The 17,235-nt window shown below is 51.8% G+C and overlaps 1 protein-coding gene and 1 long non-coding RNA gene across 3 annotated transcripts in view; one reads left to right on the top strand and one right to left on the bottom strand.

Moving 5' to 3' along the window:
* LOC142929378 (uncharacterized) overlaps window positions 1-17,235 on the bottom strand; it is a 205,530-nt gene that overhangs the window by 82,705 nt on the left and 105,590 nt on the right. The window lies entirely within an intron of this gene.
* Window positions 1-17,235, top strand: part of LOC116947543 (voltage-dependent L-type calcium channel subunit alpha-1D) — an 88,725-nt gene that overhangs the window by 8,276 nt on the left and 63,214 nt on the right. Inside the window, exons 2-9 of one of the 2 annotated variants that reach the window (XM_032963411.2) lie at window positions 6,146-6,285; window positions 7,530-7,660; window positions 12,334-12,486; window positions 13,731-13,927; window positions 14,952-15,055; window positions 15,402-15,565; window positions 16,041-16,125; window positions 16,529-16,689. In XM_032963411.2, coding sequence (XP_032819302.2) covers window positions 6,260-6,285; window positions 7,530-7,660; window positions 12,334-12,486; window positions 13,731-13,927; window positions 14,952-15,055; window positions 15,402-15,565; window positions 16,041-16,125; window positions 16,529-16,689 — 1,021 coding nt within the window. In that variant the 5' untranslated portion in view covers window positions 6,146-6,259. Of the gene's footprint in view, window positions 1-6,145; window positions 6,286-7,529; window positions 7,661-7,810; window positions 12,487-13,730; window positions 13,928-14,951; window positions 15,056-15,401; window positions 15,566-16,040; window positions 16,126-16,528; window positions 16,690-17,235 lie in introns of those variants that run through there. The other variant, XM_076070668.1, reaches the window with a different exon arrangement.

The following is a 17,235-nucleotide window of genomic DNA, read 5'->3' as shown; positions in this document are numbered from 1 at the left end:
AAGCAAGTGTGATCTCTCACCCCCGCTAAACTCGCTCACGCTCTGCGCCACGGAGAGAGACCAAGGCGGACGGATCCTCTTACATTATATTCACGGCTAATTATATCGGCCGTACAGCCCACTAAGCAGATTTACGCGCCCAGCCAGCGTGGCTTAAACCACCCAGTGCCGTGCAGAGAGGTAATGGTTGTATTTTTAATGATGGCAAGAGTCGCGTCGTCGTCATCATTATCATTGACCATCAATACTATCACCAATAATCATCGACAATCGTCATCACCACGACCATCTGTTGCGACTAACACAATTTCATCATGACGAATAATGATCACAAATTACCACCAATAGTATCGATGTGTGTATATATATATGATTCACAAGTGTCCATCCGTTCGTACGTTACACTCTGGATCTCCGAAACGGAACGTCGGAGGAAAACTTCAAAGCAACCAAAAAATCTTCCTCCTGCCGAGGACATTCTGGAAAAAATTGCGGCTTTTCTGATTTTTACAGCAATTTTTTTTACTCCGAAATTCCGACAAAACACCTCGGAAAGGACGATACGCCGCTATTGGTAAATGATGACGCAATTGGAACGCGTCTTCCACTTCACTGCTCTAACCGGACACAATGATTTATGGGCTCTGGAGAGTATGAGGCCAGCGAGCGTCGTTGGTAAACGAACAGCACCTTCCATTTCAGATTTCCGTGTGACAGGTCAGATTTACAATGTGGTGGTGGAGGCACGCACCTGTAATCCAGCACTGCGGAGCCAGCAGCCAGGGTTGGTGGATCGCACAAATGTTGTGAAACTCCCTTCCTGTGGGCGTCGAGGAGGTGCCATAGTGGGTACAACACGGTTGGGACTAAAATCATCTGTTCCAACTGTATGGGATACACCGCTGCCCCTTGCGTGTCCTCCGGTTTCCTCGCACGTGCATATTCATTGTCTGAAATCATCTTCATATAAAACTGTACAATGCAGGTAAAATGCAAGTACAATTGGCTGAAATCATCTTCTCGTCAAAAAGCATAAACCATCACGTAAACTCTGGTCATCCTCGCAGCAGCGGCTCTTGGCTAACCATTGAACAAAGACGGTCACCCCATCACACACTGTCAGATGTGCTTCTGCGGCCGTCTGGAACGCTCTTCCTTCCGATATTAGGAAGCCACTGGAGCTATGCACTTTTAAATCTAGATTGAAAACTCATTTCTTTATAACTGCTTTTTGTGTTTAGTTTGTTGTCTTTCCCCCGCACCTCCGATTAGCGTGGTTGGCTACGTACGGTGCGAAAGAAGTTCAACATACATACAGTTCCCATCCTGAAAACGAGTCCTTAGACTCAGTGTGGCTTTCCTGGATAAATAATATTATTATGACAGGAATAACCACCACCTTCTCCATCAGCATCACCATCATCATCAATCACCACCATTACTACAATTGCATAATTGACCGTCGTCATTGCCATCATCCTGCAGGATGCAGCAGCGACTGCTGTCACTGCTCTGTGCTTTCCCATCGTCCCCGCCGCTCAGCTGGTGGCCGTGTGAAAGTTGTTCCCACTCATGGGGACAGAGAGAGAGAGGCACGAGTGGGCAGACTGGGGGAGCAGACACAAGCTGTGGAGAAGAAACACAGCCGAGCGCTGCTATGGTTCGAGTGCTAGACTTAGCAGCGGAAGGGAGTGACTTCGATTCCTGGTTAGGAGTTGACTAATGCCATCAATGTAACGTCTACAAATCATCCGAATAACACCTGAACTCGGCGGAAGCTAAGCAGGGATGAGGCTGTTTAGTACTTGGATGGGAGACTGCCTGGGAATACCGGGTGACGCTAGACTCCGGTTGTGAGGTGGCCATAAGGGTGGCAGTACGTCAAGGGATTCTTGAATCTGTCTGTGTGGTGTCACATGTTATGAGCGTTACCCCACCTGGTTTCCCCCCCCCCCCCACAGTAAGCCATACTCTCATTATTGGAATGGCCAAAACATCCCAAAGTAGTAGGACCCTCTTTAAAAGAAAGTCTAGAGACTTCGGGATGCTTTGCTTGATATATTAATTCATCATTAATCATCGTCATCGGCGAGATGAAGGCTTCCTCAAACCCAAGCCCATCTCTCATAATCTTGCAATACACTGGTGGAACCATCAACCACATGAGAATACCAGCAGGCTGATGTGCATATCTTCATTCATGAAAAATTAAATACAAGCCACAGTTGTGGAATTGTGGCCATGCAACCAAAACTATGGACCATATAGTAAGCCGCTCTAGTCTGTGCTCCATCAACTGAGGAGGAACAGCGAAACCTCACAAACTCTCTCCTGAAGCCCCCTTGTCGTGACTCGCAGACCTCGACATTGGCATCTGGCTCCTGAACATATTGCCGCTGTCGTTGCGCGCAAAAACGGAAGAGAATAAGCTTGCAGTGCAACAATCCGTGCACGTGAGCTGGATCAGTAACATGGGCACTGATAAAGCAAACGCAACAAATTCTGAAAAGCGGAATAAATAAATAACGTTTTGAATTCCATTATGCAGCCCTGGCCCCCGGCCCCTCTCCTAGTGGACCAGAGCGTGGTTTAGCGGACGGAGGTTTGCGCGTACATGGTGGATTGTGAAGAGGGGGGGGGGGGTCTGCGGGAGGGGCTGGGGGGGGGTCGAGAGGGGATGTTCTGCGCTGGTGAAATGGGATCCGTGTGGCTGAGTCCTACATTTAAGGCACGGGGGAAGTTTTTTTCGCGTCCGTATTTTTAGGCCAGCACTGTACCGCACATGCTGCACCTAGCGAGCGCACCGGCCAGACGCCCAAGCGCACACATGTTCCCCATGCTCCTCCTGCTGCGGCCTATTGTGCGTGTGTATGTACCGTCATTTATCGTTATCTGTGACCTATCATTCAGAATTTAGCTTGACATAATCTACCATCATAGCCCACCATGTGTCTCATTATTCTGTGACCTATCATTGAGATTTCTGTGCGCCAACGTCTGCTGTCACCCAAAATTCTGCGTGCCATAACCAGCCATCATCTCCCACCGCGCGTCTCATTGTTCTGCATCCCATCATTTGGAAATCTGTGTGCCATTGTCTCCCATCGTCTCCCACCACATGCACCATCATTCTGTGTCCAGTTATTTATGCTTTTGTGTGCCATCGTCACCCATCAGCTGTGTCCCATCATTCAGAATGTCGTGTGCCTGTCTTTCATTGTCTCTGTTCCATAACCTTCCATAAATTGTTCCATCAGCTGTGTGCCATCATCTGTCCCATTATCTGTGTATAATCAGAATCAGAAAGGGGTTTTATTCGCCATGTAAGTTCACACCGACACGGAATTTACTTTGGCAGGATGGTGCATACATTCAACATATAGGAATCTAAAATCTTAAATAAGTTTTAAACAAGTCTTACTATAATAAGGGTTAAAAGTCTAACACCAAGGGGCTGAAGTATATAAAATTAAATAAATATCGAATATAAAATAGCTTTAAGATATAATTTAAAAAGAAAAAATACAAATAGGGTAACATAGTTAATATCGGCAAGGTGTCGTTCTGTAGATCAAATGTTAAAAAACAGTGTTAGCCCTTGGCCTTGTTTAACAGGCCAGCAGCAGATGGGAAGAAACTGTTTTTATGGCGTGAGGTTTTGGTCCTGATGGACCGAAGCCTTCTGCCGGAGGGGAGTAGCTGAAACAGAGAGTGTCCAGGGTGGGAGAAATCGGCCATAATCTTCCTCGCTCGCCTCATGGACCTTGTCGTGTGCAGGTCCTCGAGGGTTGGTAGATTGCAGGCAATTACCTTCTCAGCAGTGTGTGCCATGATCTCCTATCACCTGTGTCCCATCATATATGTCTGATCAGCTGTTTCAATAGCTGTCAGACCTCATCTTCCATCACCACTGTCCTATAATCTGTCACATCATACGTGCCATCTAATTATTTCTTCCATCATTCTGCGTGTCATCATCTGGTGTGCTTTCATTCTTCGTCCCATCAAATGTCCGGTGTCATCCTGTGCATCATATGTCTCAACATCTCTGTCCCACCACCTTCCATCATCCATAGTGTTCCATCTTTTCTCTCCCTGCTGGTTACCTGCAACACCTTTTTCATGTGTAATGCCAGCTACTTAACTGGGATCACGCACACAGCAACAAAGCAATCCTCGCCCCCCTACTGGCACACTAATGCACTATTGCAGGCCAGGTGCTGAATCACCTTGTGCCACGCAGGGACAGCTACCATAGCGGGTGCCCTAGGCTCCACCACAAGGTAGAAATCATCACCCCCTGCTGGAATACCAATGCTCTATTGAAGACCAGGTGCTGAATCACCTTGTGCCACGCAGGGACAGCTACCATAGGGGGTGCCCTAGGCTCCACCACAAGGTAGAAATCATCACCCCCTGCTGGAATACCAATGCCCTATTGAAGACCAGGTGCTGAGTCACCCTGTGCCACGCAAGCTCAGCTGCCCCTGGGGGTGCCCCTTTCAAATATGTTCAGATGAGACGTAAGTCACTCATCGCTTGTAAAGTGCTCTGAGATGCCACCGGCGTAAAAGGAGGATGGCTCTTATCAATAACAATTCATTATTTTTAATTTGCTTTTTTCCATTAACTTCCACCACTTTAAATGTCAAACAATGTCAAACGTCACCAGCCACTGTGCTCCAGCCTGCCCATTACACCATCTCACCAGAAAGGCATTCCCAGAAAAGAGTCACATCAGTCTTTGGCCAATAGTGGATGTTCTGTGTAAAGACTGGCTTGATACCATAAGAATGTGGAATTTCCACCCGCTCTGGATCCAGAGCCGGGAGGGGACGTCAAGATAATTACCGCCGTGCGTTCACTCGAGCCAGGAGACGATTTGACTTTTTATTTTACTCCGTAAGGTCAAATGTCAAAGTGCCCCCTTACTGAGCACCATGGCCAGGAATCTAACCCGGGTTTTAACGTACCATGTGAACCACTGCACACACACTCACCTGTATATGTACTAATGTGTCAGATATATGCATAGGGTGTCATCATTCATACTAGCCCTGCGATTCAATGAATCGTCACACTTTGGGCCCATGATTCAATTAAAATATCCCTTCTTTTTTATACGGATGCCTGCTACAGCACATATTTACGGAATTTCAACGAGACCCACGTCTCTGCTTTATTGACATGTTCAAGGCCTATAATACCATCAATAAGCCAGGGCTTCGGGTTATTATTTGTGCTTTCGGGGCCCCTGACTCTCTTCTCACGATCAATAAGGACCTTCATGATGGTGGGCAGGCCCGGGTAAAGCTGCGTGGCTGGGATTTAGAGTAATTTACTATTCACCTTGGGGTGTGACAGGCATGTCCTCTTACCCCTACACTATTTAACAACTTTTTTGACCACGTAGTCTGAGAATGCCTCTACCATTGAGATTTAAATATTAAATGTGGTGATAAAACAAGGATCGCCGATCTCCCGGTGCGGTCAAGGGATGGGTCCCGACTGCTCAACCATGCCCCTGTGTGCTGATGACCTGGTAATTGTTGTTCACTTTGTGAAGGAGTTGGATAATTTGCTGCTAAACCTGGAGCATGCCTCTAAGAGGTGGGACCTTACCTTCATCCATACAATAACGAAGTACTTGTCTGAGTACTTAATATACACCTGCACCAGCCTGATCCATCCTGGGGTTTAATCCAGACTGGATTGTATTAGGAGCTCACAGATTCTAGAAATATCTGGACACTGGTCCCATCCGTGAGCTCCTGTCATCCATATGCCCAGCCAGCGCATGCCCAAGCAGCTTCTGCTCGGCTGAAACGGGGGGCCAAGTGGGCGTGTCATGGGCTGAAAAGGAGATGGAGGGGCTGATTAGATATAGAGTGGCAGCTAAAGGAGGAAACACACTGGACAGGTCGTCCACCGTGGAGATGCAGCGACTAAGTCCCCTTGTGTGCAGGTGCTAGATGTTTGTTGCGGTTGACGTTTTGAGCCTTCGGGCCTGCGCTCAGCAACCGTGCGAACAAATAAATGAATAATGCTCCGTACATCCACGTTGGAATGTGACGTCTCAAGGAGGCCTTCATGCAGCAGTGGATAGCTCATGGAAGCTGATGATACTCATGACGTGTGCCTACAGGAGCAGGTGGAGTACCTCTTCCTGTTCGTGTTCACGCTGGAGGCTCTGCTGAAGATCGTGGCGTACGGGTTCTTCTTCCACCAGTACGCGTACCTGCGCAGCGGGTGGAACATCATGGACTTCATCATCGTCGTCGTGGGGTCAGATCCCGCTCAGCGGGGAACGCACCGCAAACACCACCACCACCACGAACACCACCACCACAAGCGACACCACCACCACGAGCACCACCACCACCACGAACACCACCACCACAAGCGACACCACCACCACAAGCGACACCGCCACAAGCGACACCACCACCACAAGCGACACCATCACCACAAGCATCACCAACCACCACGAGCACCAACAGCACGTTCCACATCGTCATGAGCAGCAGCAGCAGCAGCAGCACCACCACCACGACCACCACCAACAACACAAACACCATCACCACTACCACCACCACCACGAACACCACCACCATGATTCTAATTAAAATGAATGTGTCAATGACGGTTCTAATGACGATACCGATGAGTTTTCACAATGATGTAGAGTATCTGATTAAGATCATTCTAATGACAATGATGAGAGTCCTAATGTCGATAACTATAATTTAACTCTCAATGACCGTGACCCTAAAGACGATGACAGTGATTTTAAATGACAATTTAATATCCTTGTGGCCATAGTAATGATGGTGATTTTCAATTATGCTGAAGCGAATGAACCACATTGACAGGGACAATTATTTTTTTACAAAGATGAATCTCATGATACAAATGACCGGCAATGACGATGACGATGGTTTTCCATGATAATTCATGTGATGATCCTAATGACAGCCATAATAATAATAATAAGGGTGATGACAGTCACTCAACTCGGGCAGTGGTGATGGGTGCGCACGTGGCCTGTAGTCCGGCACTCTGCAGGCAGCGAGCGTTGGTGAATCATCGGACAAATGTTGCGAAACGCCCTAACCCCACGGGCAGTCGAGGAGGTACTGCACCCTGGCTCACCAGGATAAGGCGGTATACCAAAGTGTGGACTAATATCCATCTGTTCTATCTGCACGGGATGAGTGTTGTCTCCCTCGCGCAACGCGCGGGTTTTCTCCGGGTGCTCCGGTTTCTTCCCACGCGTGTAAGCACTCGACAGTTGTCTAAAAAAACATCGTAATTAATAGAGGACCGCAGAGCTTGGGCTCACCGCCTGAACGCTGCCTTCCAGCTCGTCTCTCGTTCCTCGGCGATTGTTCGAGATGCGATGCGCATGATTGATGACAACGACACCTTGTACGAAACCAAACTCGGCGCCGACGACGACGATGACGACGATGACAGAGCGATGCTCGCGACGACGATGATGACGATGGTGCTGACGGTCCCGATGGCAGCGTGCTGAGCGTGTGGCTGGAGGCCACGTCCCCGCAGCCCGACCCGGGCCTGCCGAGCGGGAACAGCGTGGGCTTCGACGTGAAGGCGCTGCGTGCGTTCCGCGTACTCAGGCCGCTCCGACTCGTGTCAGGTGTGTCCAGTAAGTAGCACACTGACTCTACTAAGCACCAACAACTGGCTTGCGGTGACTGCGTGTTTACGTCTCCCTGCCCCGTCCCGGTGCGCCCGGTCCGTCTCGGTGCACTGTGTCCCCCCCCCCCCGACGTGCGCGCCTCGAATTTGTCCCCCTGTGTTTGTCTTAAGTGCGCCTTCGCCAGGCACCGAGTCAGCGTTGTTGCTGTTGTTTGTTGCTGTTGTTGTTCGTGTGGGGAGCGGTGGTGTAGCGGTGAGCGCTACGCTGCGCTATGAACCCGGCGAATCCCGGGTTCGATTCCCGCTCAGGGCCGACACCAGTGACGATTATCTGAACCGGTTCCGGGGATCTCCCCTAGGTCGACTCAGCCTCAAATGAGTACCTGGTGCGGTGTGCAAACATCGCCCCTGGGGAGAAAAAGGCGGTCGGGCGTGGTGCTGGCCACCCACCCCCTAGTGTACCGTTTGCTCATTAACAGCACTTGCCTATTAAGGCTATACAGGGGATCTTTGTCTTTGTGGCACACATGGTGGGGAGCGGCGGCGCAGTGGTAAGCGTGCTGTGCTACGAACCCGGTGTCCCGGGTTCGATTCACGCTCATGGTTAACATCAGTGACGATTATCTGAACCAGTCCTGGGCCTCCCCGAGACTGACTCAGCCTTCAATGAGTACCTGGTGCGGTGTGTAAACATCCACTGGGGAGACAAAGGCGGCCAGGCGTGGTGCCATGCTGTCCTTAATAGGTGCTCGCTAAAAGCTCTTGCCCCAACATTATTTAAGGCTATATGGGGGATCTTTATCTTCATGTGTATAGGTCCTGTATATATATGTCATGGTATTATGTGCTGTAAGTGTGTGTGTATCTGTACTTTGGCATTGTATATGTATGTATGATGGTGTGTGTATTTTGGTATTTGTGGTGCACGCATGTGCGTGTATACGTGTGTGGGTGTTCTGCATGTGCATCTGCATGCGCGTGTGTATGTGTGTGCACGCGTGTGTCTCGCGGTGCCCGCTGCATGCCCCAGCTCACGGGTGCTTTTGTCCCGCTCCCTCTCACCCCTTGGGTCATGCCCGCGCTTTAAGAGCCTGATGGGGTTTGCGCGTTAAGGATCCGATGGGCAGCGTAGATTTCACTGTGCACAACACACATGTACACACACACAGCACACTCGTAGACAAAGATTAAGATCCCCCCTCTGTTGGGGCAAGTGCTGTTAGAGAGCACCTATTTAGGCCGGCACGGCACACGAGGGGATGGGTTGCAAGCACTATGCCGGGCCGCCTTTGTCTCCCCACTGCTGATGTTTACACATTAGCGGGAATTGAACTTGAGTCGCTGGGATAGTGGTGCAGTGCACTAACCACTGCACCACCGTTCCCCACGATACATATCCATACACACACAAAGTAAATCTACCACATGCTCACAGCTGCTTGAGGCTCCGTGCTAAGCGCAAATGCTTTGAGTTGGGCCCACGCTCAGCCTCTGCCTTCGGTCATGCACGGGTCAGGTGACCACTGCATGGGTTAATGTCGAACTCTGATGACAGCACAAGGGTGGCGGCACAGCGAGAGGACGGTCACGAAATGAACTTTGGCCTGAACTTTTCCACACCGTCGCCACGGCTTAAGTAGGGACCTGTGCCCACAGAGGGGAGGACGGTGGGGCGGCTGGCGGTGGTGCACACGGACCTCTGATGTGTTGTACCGCGGTTGTGCTGCATGTTTCACATCGTGGAGCCGCGCAGCCCGACCACCACGTAAAAACAACAAATGCGGCAACGTGTGCAGTAGGGTCACTTTTGTACCCAGTGTGCACCGCTCGCCGCTGCTCAGCTCTCCTCCTCTCAGTGGGTTCTGCGCCAACTTAAGCCCACTACAGCGATGCTGTGGAAATTTCAGACTTGACGATAGCTGGGAACTCCGTGCCGTCGTTGAAACCGTGTTCGGTAATAAAGAAATATAAAGGTTTGGTATGTACCCCAACTTGTTGCCATGACTGCCGATACCCTGGTTTAATTGCATAGCAATGGTAGAAAATGTCCCTTTATCCAGACGAACCCTCGCTGAGTGGGCAAATGGGCTCATAGGCAGGGATTCATTTCAGCTGGGTCTGTCCGGGGTGGGCGACCCGAGAATAATATTCCTGCAACCGGCACACCGCGTTAAGTATAACCTCTCGCTGTGGCTGGGCTTAAGACGGGACACGCTCCACCTACTCCAGCTGTTTGCAGTGAGAAATTGAGCCCTGTCCTCTAGGCAGTTTGTCATAAAAAAAGGTCAGCCGTTTACTAGAACATAAGAAAAATACATATTATAAATAAGAACAGATTTAAATTTTGAAAAGGTATTTTTTTTTATTCAGGAAATCCTCGCCATGTCTCAGAATTCTCGCTTGAATCCCAGGAGGGCGCTGCATTTGTCGATGTTTGGTCAATTAAGAAATGTAAAATCTGTAAACATGTGAAAATCCCCGTGGATTTCATCCGGCTCTTGTGGCTAAAGCAGTGACAGTTCCCATCCTTCCTTCCTACTGAATCAATTAACCACACTAATTAATTTAACCCCAATTTGAGACTTTTTCTCTCCCTCTCGCGTGTACCAAGGTAAGGTACACTCGTGTGCTCCCCCAAAGTTGTCTTTTGTCTTTTTTCTTGGTTTGATCCCCCCCCACCACCCCCTCCACCCTTGCCCCCTTCCTTTTGGGGATATTGATTATCTGAATATATAGTTGTATCAATGATGCGTCTCTTGTTTTGAAGCGACAGTAGATGAACCATTGCCGAAGATCGCACAGGTTTTATTACGGGACATGTTGGTGGACTGTGAGTATTCAAATTAACAAACAAGGATCCGTTTTTTTTAAACAAAATATACAAAGTAAATTATGTTTAGGTTCTTCAGCAGAGAAGGTGCGTAATTTCATCCAGGCCTGTACAGGGCCGGCAAGCCGGGAAGCCATTTCCTCACCTTGCACACCACATCCAGTATACCTCTTGGTCTATGGCCACTTCGAGTCACGTGCCACCTGCTCCAGTCTGCCAGCAACCTGGAAAATATTGAAAGCCACCGGTTCATCGTGGCCAAAGCAGTTGATGACACAACACCTCCGCCAACCACTTCCTACCCTCCGCCAAATCCTGGAGCATTGCAGGATATACACAGTGAGAGATGAACACATTTTTTTTTTATTTTAAGTGAGAAATTTGGTATAGGTCTAACGAACGATTTGGCGTTCTGTTATTCCATTCAAAAATCGATTGCTGATGAGCCTCGGAAAAGTTGAACCCCTGAGGACTGCTGGAGTATTCCTGCTTAAGCGAATACCGGTGGCAAACATCGGTGCGAAGGGCGTTGTAGGCCGATGGCCTGTCAGGTCCCTTTCTTGAGGTGTGAATGATCGTGTTGGTGCTGAAGCGGATCCTTGTTTGTTTATTGATTCAAATAGAGAATTGCGCAATCGCTAAGCCGGTGCTTTGAGCAGAGGTGTATCTGCCATTCGGGCACGGTTTAATTGCCATCAGAGATGGCCTAGCTGCCGGTCAGGGAAGGTATACATGCCAATGAGAGACAGCATATACACACACTGGTCTAGAGGTGGTATATATTCCCCATCAATAACGGTATAATGTGCCAGTCAGAGATGGTATGCCTACCGGTTGGAGACGGAGCGTGTACCGGACAGGGACGGTGTGTTTCCTGGTCAGACACGGCATGTATACCGGACAGACATAGCGTGTATACTGGACAGAGACGGCGTGTATACCGGTCAGACACGGCGTGTTTGCCGGACAGACATAGCATGTATACTGGACAGAGACGGCGTGTATACCGGTCAGACACGGCGTGTTTGCCGGTTACCTCTTGCCGTCGTTGCTCTGCTTTGCTTTGTTTCTGCGAATGGCATCGACTGTGTTGTGACGCCGCTTGGGGGTCTGTTTCTCTCTTTCTCTCTCTCTCTGTCTCTCTGTGTCTCTGTATTTGTGTCTCCCCGTCTGTGCTTTGTCTCTGTGTCTGTCTGTGTCTCCCGTCTGTTTTTGTCTCCCCATGTCTGTGGCCGTCTCTCTTTGTCTCTGTTTTTGTCTGTCTCTGTCTCTTTCCTTCTCTCGTTCTGTGTCTCTGTATCTCTCTATGCCTCTCTCCCTCTCTGTATATCTGTGTCTATTTTCTCCCTCCGCACTCGCTGCCCTGCCCTGCTCTACCCTGCCTTGCCCCTATTCTCCCTTGCCCCGTACGGTCATGCCATGCCCTCCCCTGCCGTGCCTTGTGGGCCATGCCGTGCACTGGAATGCCCGGCCCTGCAATGCCCATGCCTTGAACTGCCTGGCCGTGTCCGGACGTGCCCTGCCGGCCATGCTCTGCAATGTCGACGGTGCCAATGCTTCACATTGGCCATGCCATGCCCTGAAATGCCTGGCCATGCCCTTGCCTTGATTTGAAATGGCCACCCATGCCATGCCAACGCCATGCCCGGCCAAATCCTTTCCGTCGCTGCCCTTGGCTGGCACCCATATGCCCGCCCTCATGACCCAATGCCCGGAACCCTTACCCCCCACCTACCTACTTACCCCACCTACCCACCTGCCCGCCGACCCAACCATCCTGCCTGCCCATGCCACCGTGATCCACCAACCCTGGCCCCACGACGCACGCCGGGGCGCGCCAGGCCTCACGGTGGTGCTGGACAGCATCCTCATGTCGATGGTGCCACTGCTGCACATCGCGCTGCTCGTGCTCTTCATGGTGATGATCTACGCCATCATCGGCCTCGAGCTCTTCATGGGAAAACTGCACAAGACCTGTTACTACGAGGGAACGCGTGCGTGCACGCACGCACACACACACACACGCACACAACAAAAGACAAAGATTACCCGTGCAGCCTTAGCAGACTTTTGGGGCAAGTGCTGTTAGCGAGTAGCACCTATGAAGGCCGGCACGGCACACGAGGGAGTGGCCTTTGATGTTTGCACACTGCACCACACGGCCTAGGGGAGTGCCCAGGACTGGATAAAATATTCACGGCTTTCATTGATCGTGAGTGGTTTTGAACGCAGGTCGCCGGGTTCGTAGCGCATTGCGCTAACCGCTGCGCCACCGTTCCCCGCACATAGGAACGAACACACACACGGGGGTACAGCGGTACGGCGGTGGCTGTCGCACTCAGAATGTTGTGAGTTCAAACCTCAGTTGGAGGGTCACCTCAGCCCATCAATCCACCGGGGCCGATAAAACTAGTACCACTTTGTGGGGAAGTCAACAGTTGGTTGCCCTATGAAAAACACTCGCCCACCGCCATAGGAATGGTAGGTGACACGACCCAGCGGTTGCTCGTTTGCAGGGTCACGGTTCTAATCCAGCGGCAGCCCTGATTATTACTGCCGGTGTAATAATAACAACCGTAAATACAGCACGGGCCGTCTGCTTACAGTGGACGTTAAATATCCCCTGACACCATTGGATTCCGGCGTCGGGGTTCAAATACGAAAATGACAACGCAAATCATTCAGCTGGGATTACACACACACACGGCCACAATCGTTGCCCGCCTACTTGCAGACTGATGCCCCCAGTCACTCTGAGTAAAATGAGACGCATCGTGGTCTCTCACCGTGATGTTATCTCCCTCGCCTGGTATGCAGGAGGTCCGTGGGTTTGAATCCGGACCCTGAGTATTCGCTTTCTCTCCCCCTCCGTGGTCGTCACGTAGATTTGTCTCTGGGTTCTCCGGGTTTTTTTCCCCCTCCACATTTAGAAACAACATGCGTCTAGGTTATTTACATGCATCTAGGTTATTTACATGCGTCTAGGTTATTTACGCTATACTATGAATTCCCACGTGTGATGAGCCATTTTGAGCTATCATCATCACGTGGCCAGATCACCTCTGAAAAAGAGCTAATAGCTCAGTGCGCTTTCCCTAGTAGAATACAAATTGGTCTAGTTTATAAGTGCACCTGGTTAAACCACATAAACTCGATACTTGATGATGCTCAACTCCTGAATCATCTCCGCCCCACCCCCCAAACTGCAATCGAAATCTTCCCCCCTCTCCCTACCTAGAGATGGTGGCCGAGGATAAACCTGCCCCCTGCGCCTTCGCCGGCAATGGGCGCTTCTGCACCATCAACGGTACGGTGTGCGAAGGCGGCTGGGAGGGCCCCAACATGGGCATCACCAACTTCGACAACTTCGGGTTCGCCATGCTCACCGTCTACCAGTGCATCACCACCGAGGGCTGGACCGACGTGCTCTACTGGGTGAGTGAGCGGGCGCACTGGCGGGCTGACGGGCGGGCGAGCGGGCACACGCATGGGCGAGCGGATGAGCGAGTGGAAGGGACGAGCGGGCGAGCGGTCGTGCGAGCGAGCGACCGAGCGGGCGCGCGAGCTTGTGAGCAGAGAGGTGAGCGGGCACCCAAGCGGGCGAGCAGACGAATGCGTGGGCGAGCAGATGAGTGAGTGGACAGGTGAGCGAGCGAGTGGATAGGTGAGCGAGCGAGTGGACAGGTGAGCGGGCGAGTGGACAGGTGAGCGAGCGAGTGGACAGGTGAGCGGGCGAGTGGACAGGTGAGCGAGCGAGTGGACAGGTGAGCGGGCGAGTGGACAGGTGAGTGGGCGAGTGGACAGGTGAGCGGGCGGGCGAGCGGAGAGATGAGCGGGTGCGCGGGCGCAGGAGCGAGTGGGCGAGTTCATGCGTGGGCAAGTAGATGAGCGAGTGGACGGATGAGCAGGTGAGCAGGCACCTCCTTCTGCCACCCCCCCACCACTCTCCACGGTGGAAGTTTGGGGGGGGGGGGTGGGGAAATTGTTTTGGAGCTCAGCCTAAAATCAAGCTCTGATCACTGCTATACAAAGCACACAATCAGCTGAACTGCTGTTGTCGTATCAGGGTGTGTATGTAAGCGTGTGTGTCTGCGTGTGTATGCATGCGTCTCTGTGTGTGTGTGTCTGTGGGGAGCGATAGTGCAGCGCTTAGCGCCGCTGCTGCGCTACTAACCCGGTGATTCGAGTTCGATTCCCGTTCACGGCCAACACTGGTGATGATTATCTAAACCAGTCATGGGCCTCCCCTAGGTCGACTCAGCCTCAAATGACTACCTGGTACGATGTGTAAACATCGCCAATAGGGAGACAAAGGTGGCCGGGCGTGGTGTTGGCCACCTCGTGTGCCACAGTGCCGGCCTTCTTAGGTGCTCGCGAACAGCACTTGCCCCAACAGTCTGTTAAAGTTATACGGGTGGATCTTTGTTTTTGCGCGTGTGTCTGTGCGGTGTCTGTGCAGGTGAACGATGCGATTGGAAACGAGTGGCCATGGATTTACTTTGTCACCCTCATCATCCTGGGCTCCTTCTTCGTCCTCAACCTGGTCCTGGGGGTGCTGAGTGGGTGAGGGCACGTTGCACCGGGGCACCTCGGCCATGCTGATCGCGATGACGGTGCTTACGATGACGACGATGACGATTACCAAGATGATGATGACGATGCTGATGATGCTGGCGATAACGGTGGCGATCACGATGGTAACGACGGTAACTGTGTTGACGATGAAAACGATGGTGACGAAGGTGACTGATAACAACAGGGATTACGTTCGCGTTGAGTTGATGACAGCGGCAGCAAAAAAGGCGATGACGATTGCCACGATGATGACGGCAGTGGTAACGACGGCGACGACGGCGACGACGTTGACAATGGCGATGGTGACGCCGACGGTGACCACAATGTGGCGCAGGGAATTCTCGAAGGAGCGCGAGAAAGCGAAGGCCCGAGGCCGCTTCCAGATGCTGCGTGAGCAGCAGCAGATCAGCACGGACCTGCGCGGGTACCTCGACTGGATCACGCACGCCGAGGACATCGAGCCGGACCACCATGACGGTGCCGACAAGGGCCGCTCCGGTGAGGTGTTAGTGGTCATGATCATGGTGGTCGCGGTGATGATGAGAATCATGATGGTTGGTGGTGGTGATGATGATGATGATGGGGGTGATGGTGGTGACAAGCATGGCGGTGCTAATAGTCGTGGTCGTTGATGGTTACGGGGAGGGTAGTGGTGGTGATGGTCATGTATTGACAATGGTTGATGATGGTGAGAGTAGTGATGGTTGAAATCACAGTGGTGGTGGTGATGATGATGATAATAATCATGATGGTGGTTGTGATAATGGTGGTGGTGATGTTTGCGGTGCTAGTAATGGTAGTCAAATGATAATGATGGTGGAAGTTATGATAGTGGTGGTCATGTGATGATTATGTTGATAGTTTTGGTGGTTATTAATGATGATTATTTATGGTAATGATGATTAAGGCGAAGGTAATGATGATGGCGATGATGATGGAGATGATGATGGGGATATTGTTTGTGTGATATCAGGCAGCGTTGGGGATTCGGAGTCGATAGCGGATGAACCCCTCGCTCCAGGAGATGCAGAAGTCATGGCTTTTTGTAGCAACTTGGGGTAATCACACATGCAGACACACACACAAGACAAATATCCCCCATATAGCCTTTGCATACTTTTGAGGCAAGTGCTGTTTGCGAGCACGAGGCGGTGGGTGATCAGCACCACGCCGGGCCGCCTTTGTCTCCCTCGGGGCGATGTTTACAAACCGCACCAGATACTCATTGAGGCTGAGTCGACCTAGGGGAGGCCCACAACCGCTTCAGATAATCGTCACCGGTGGTGGTCGCGAGCGGGAATCGAACTCGGGTCGCTGGGTTCGTAGTACGGCAAGACTTACCACTACACTACCGCTCTCCCATACACAGAGACACACGGATACACGTGACGCGTGCGTACGTGTGTGCACGCGCGTGCGTACGTGTGTGCACGCGCGCTCGTGACGCGCGTCTCTCTGCAGGCACCGCTGGCGCCGTCTCCACCGCCAGTCCCGGCGCCGGTGCCGTGCGGCGGTGAAGTCCAACGCCTTCTACTGGCTCGTCGTCACGCTGGTGACGCTCAACACGCTGGCCATCGCCACCGAGCACTACAGCCAGCCCGCCTGGCTCACCAGCGTGCAAGGTGTCCGTGCGCGCACTCACTCACCCACTCACTCACCCACTCACTCACTCACCCACTCACTCACCCACTCACTCACTCACCCACTCACTCACCCACTCACTCACCCACTCACCCACTCACTCACCCACTCACCCACTCACTCACTCACCCACTCACTCACTCACCCACTCACTCACCCACCCACTCACTCACCCACTCACTCACTCACCCACTCACTCACTCACCCACTCACTCACCCACTCTCTCACCCACTCACTCACCCACTCACCCACTCACTCACTCACTCACCCACTCACTCACTAACTCACTACAGCCAACCCGCCTGGCTCACCAGCGTGCAAGGTGTCCAAGCGCGCACTCACTCACCCATTCACTCACCCACTCACCCACTCACTCACTCACCCACCCACTCACTCACCCACTCACTCACTTACTCACTCACCCACCCACTCACCCACCCACTCACTCACCCACTCACCCACTCACTCACCCACCCACTCACTCACTCACCCACCCACTCACTCACCCACTCACTCACTTACTCAC

This window comes from Petromyzon marinus, chromosome 30 (assembly GCF_048934315.1).
Source record: "Petromyzon marinus isolate PM22_M1 ecotype Great Lakes invasive population chromosome 30, UKy_Petmar_22M1.pri1.0, whole genome shotgun sequence".
NCBI lineage: Eukaryota > Metazoa > Chordata > Hyperoartia > Petromyzontiformes > Petromyzontidae > Petromyzon > Petromyzon marinus.
Note: the sequence above shows the minus strand (reverse complement) of the source record. Positions and strands in the feature narration are given on the sequence as shown.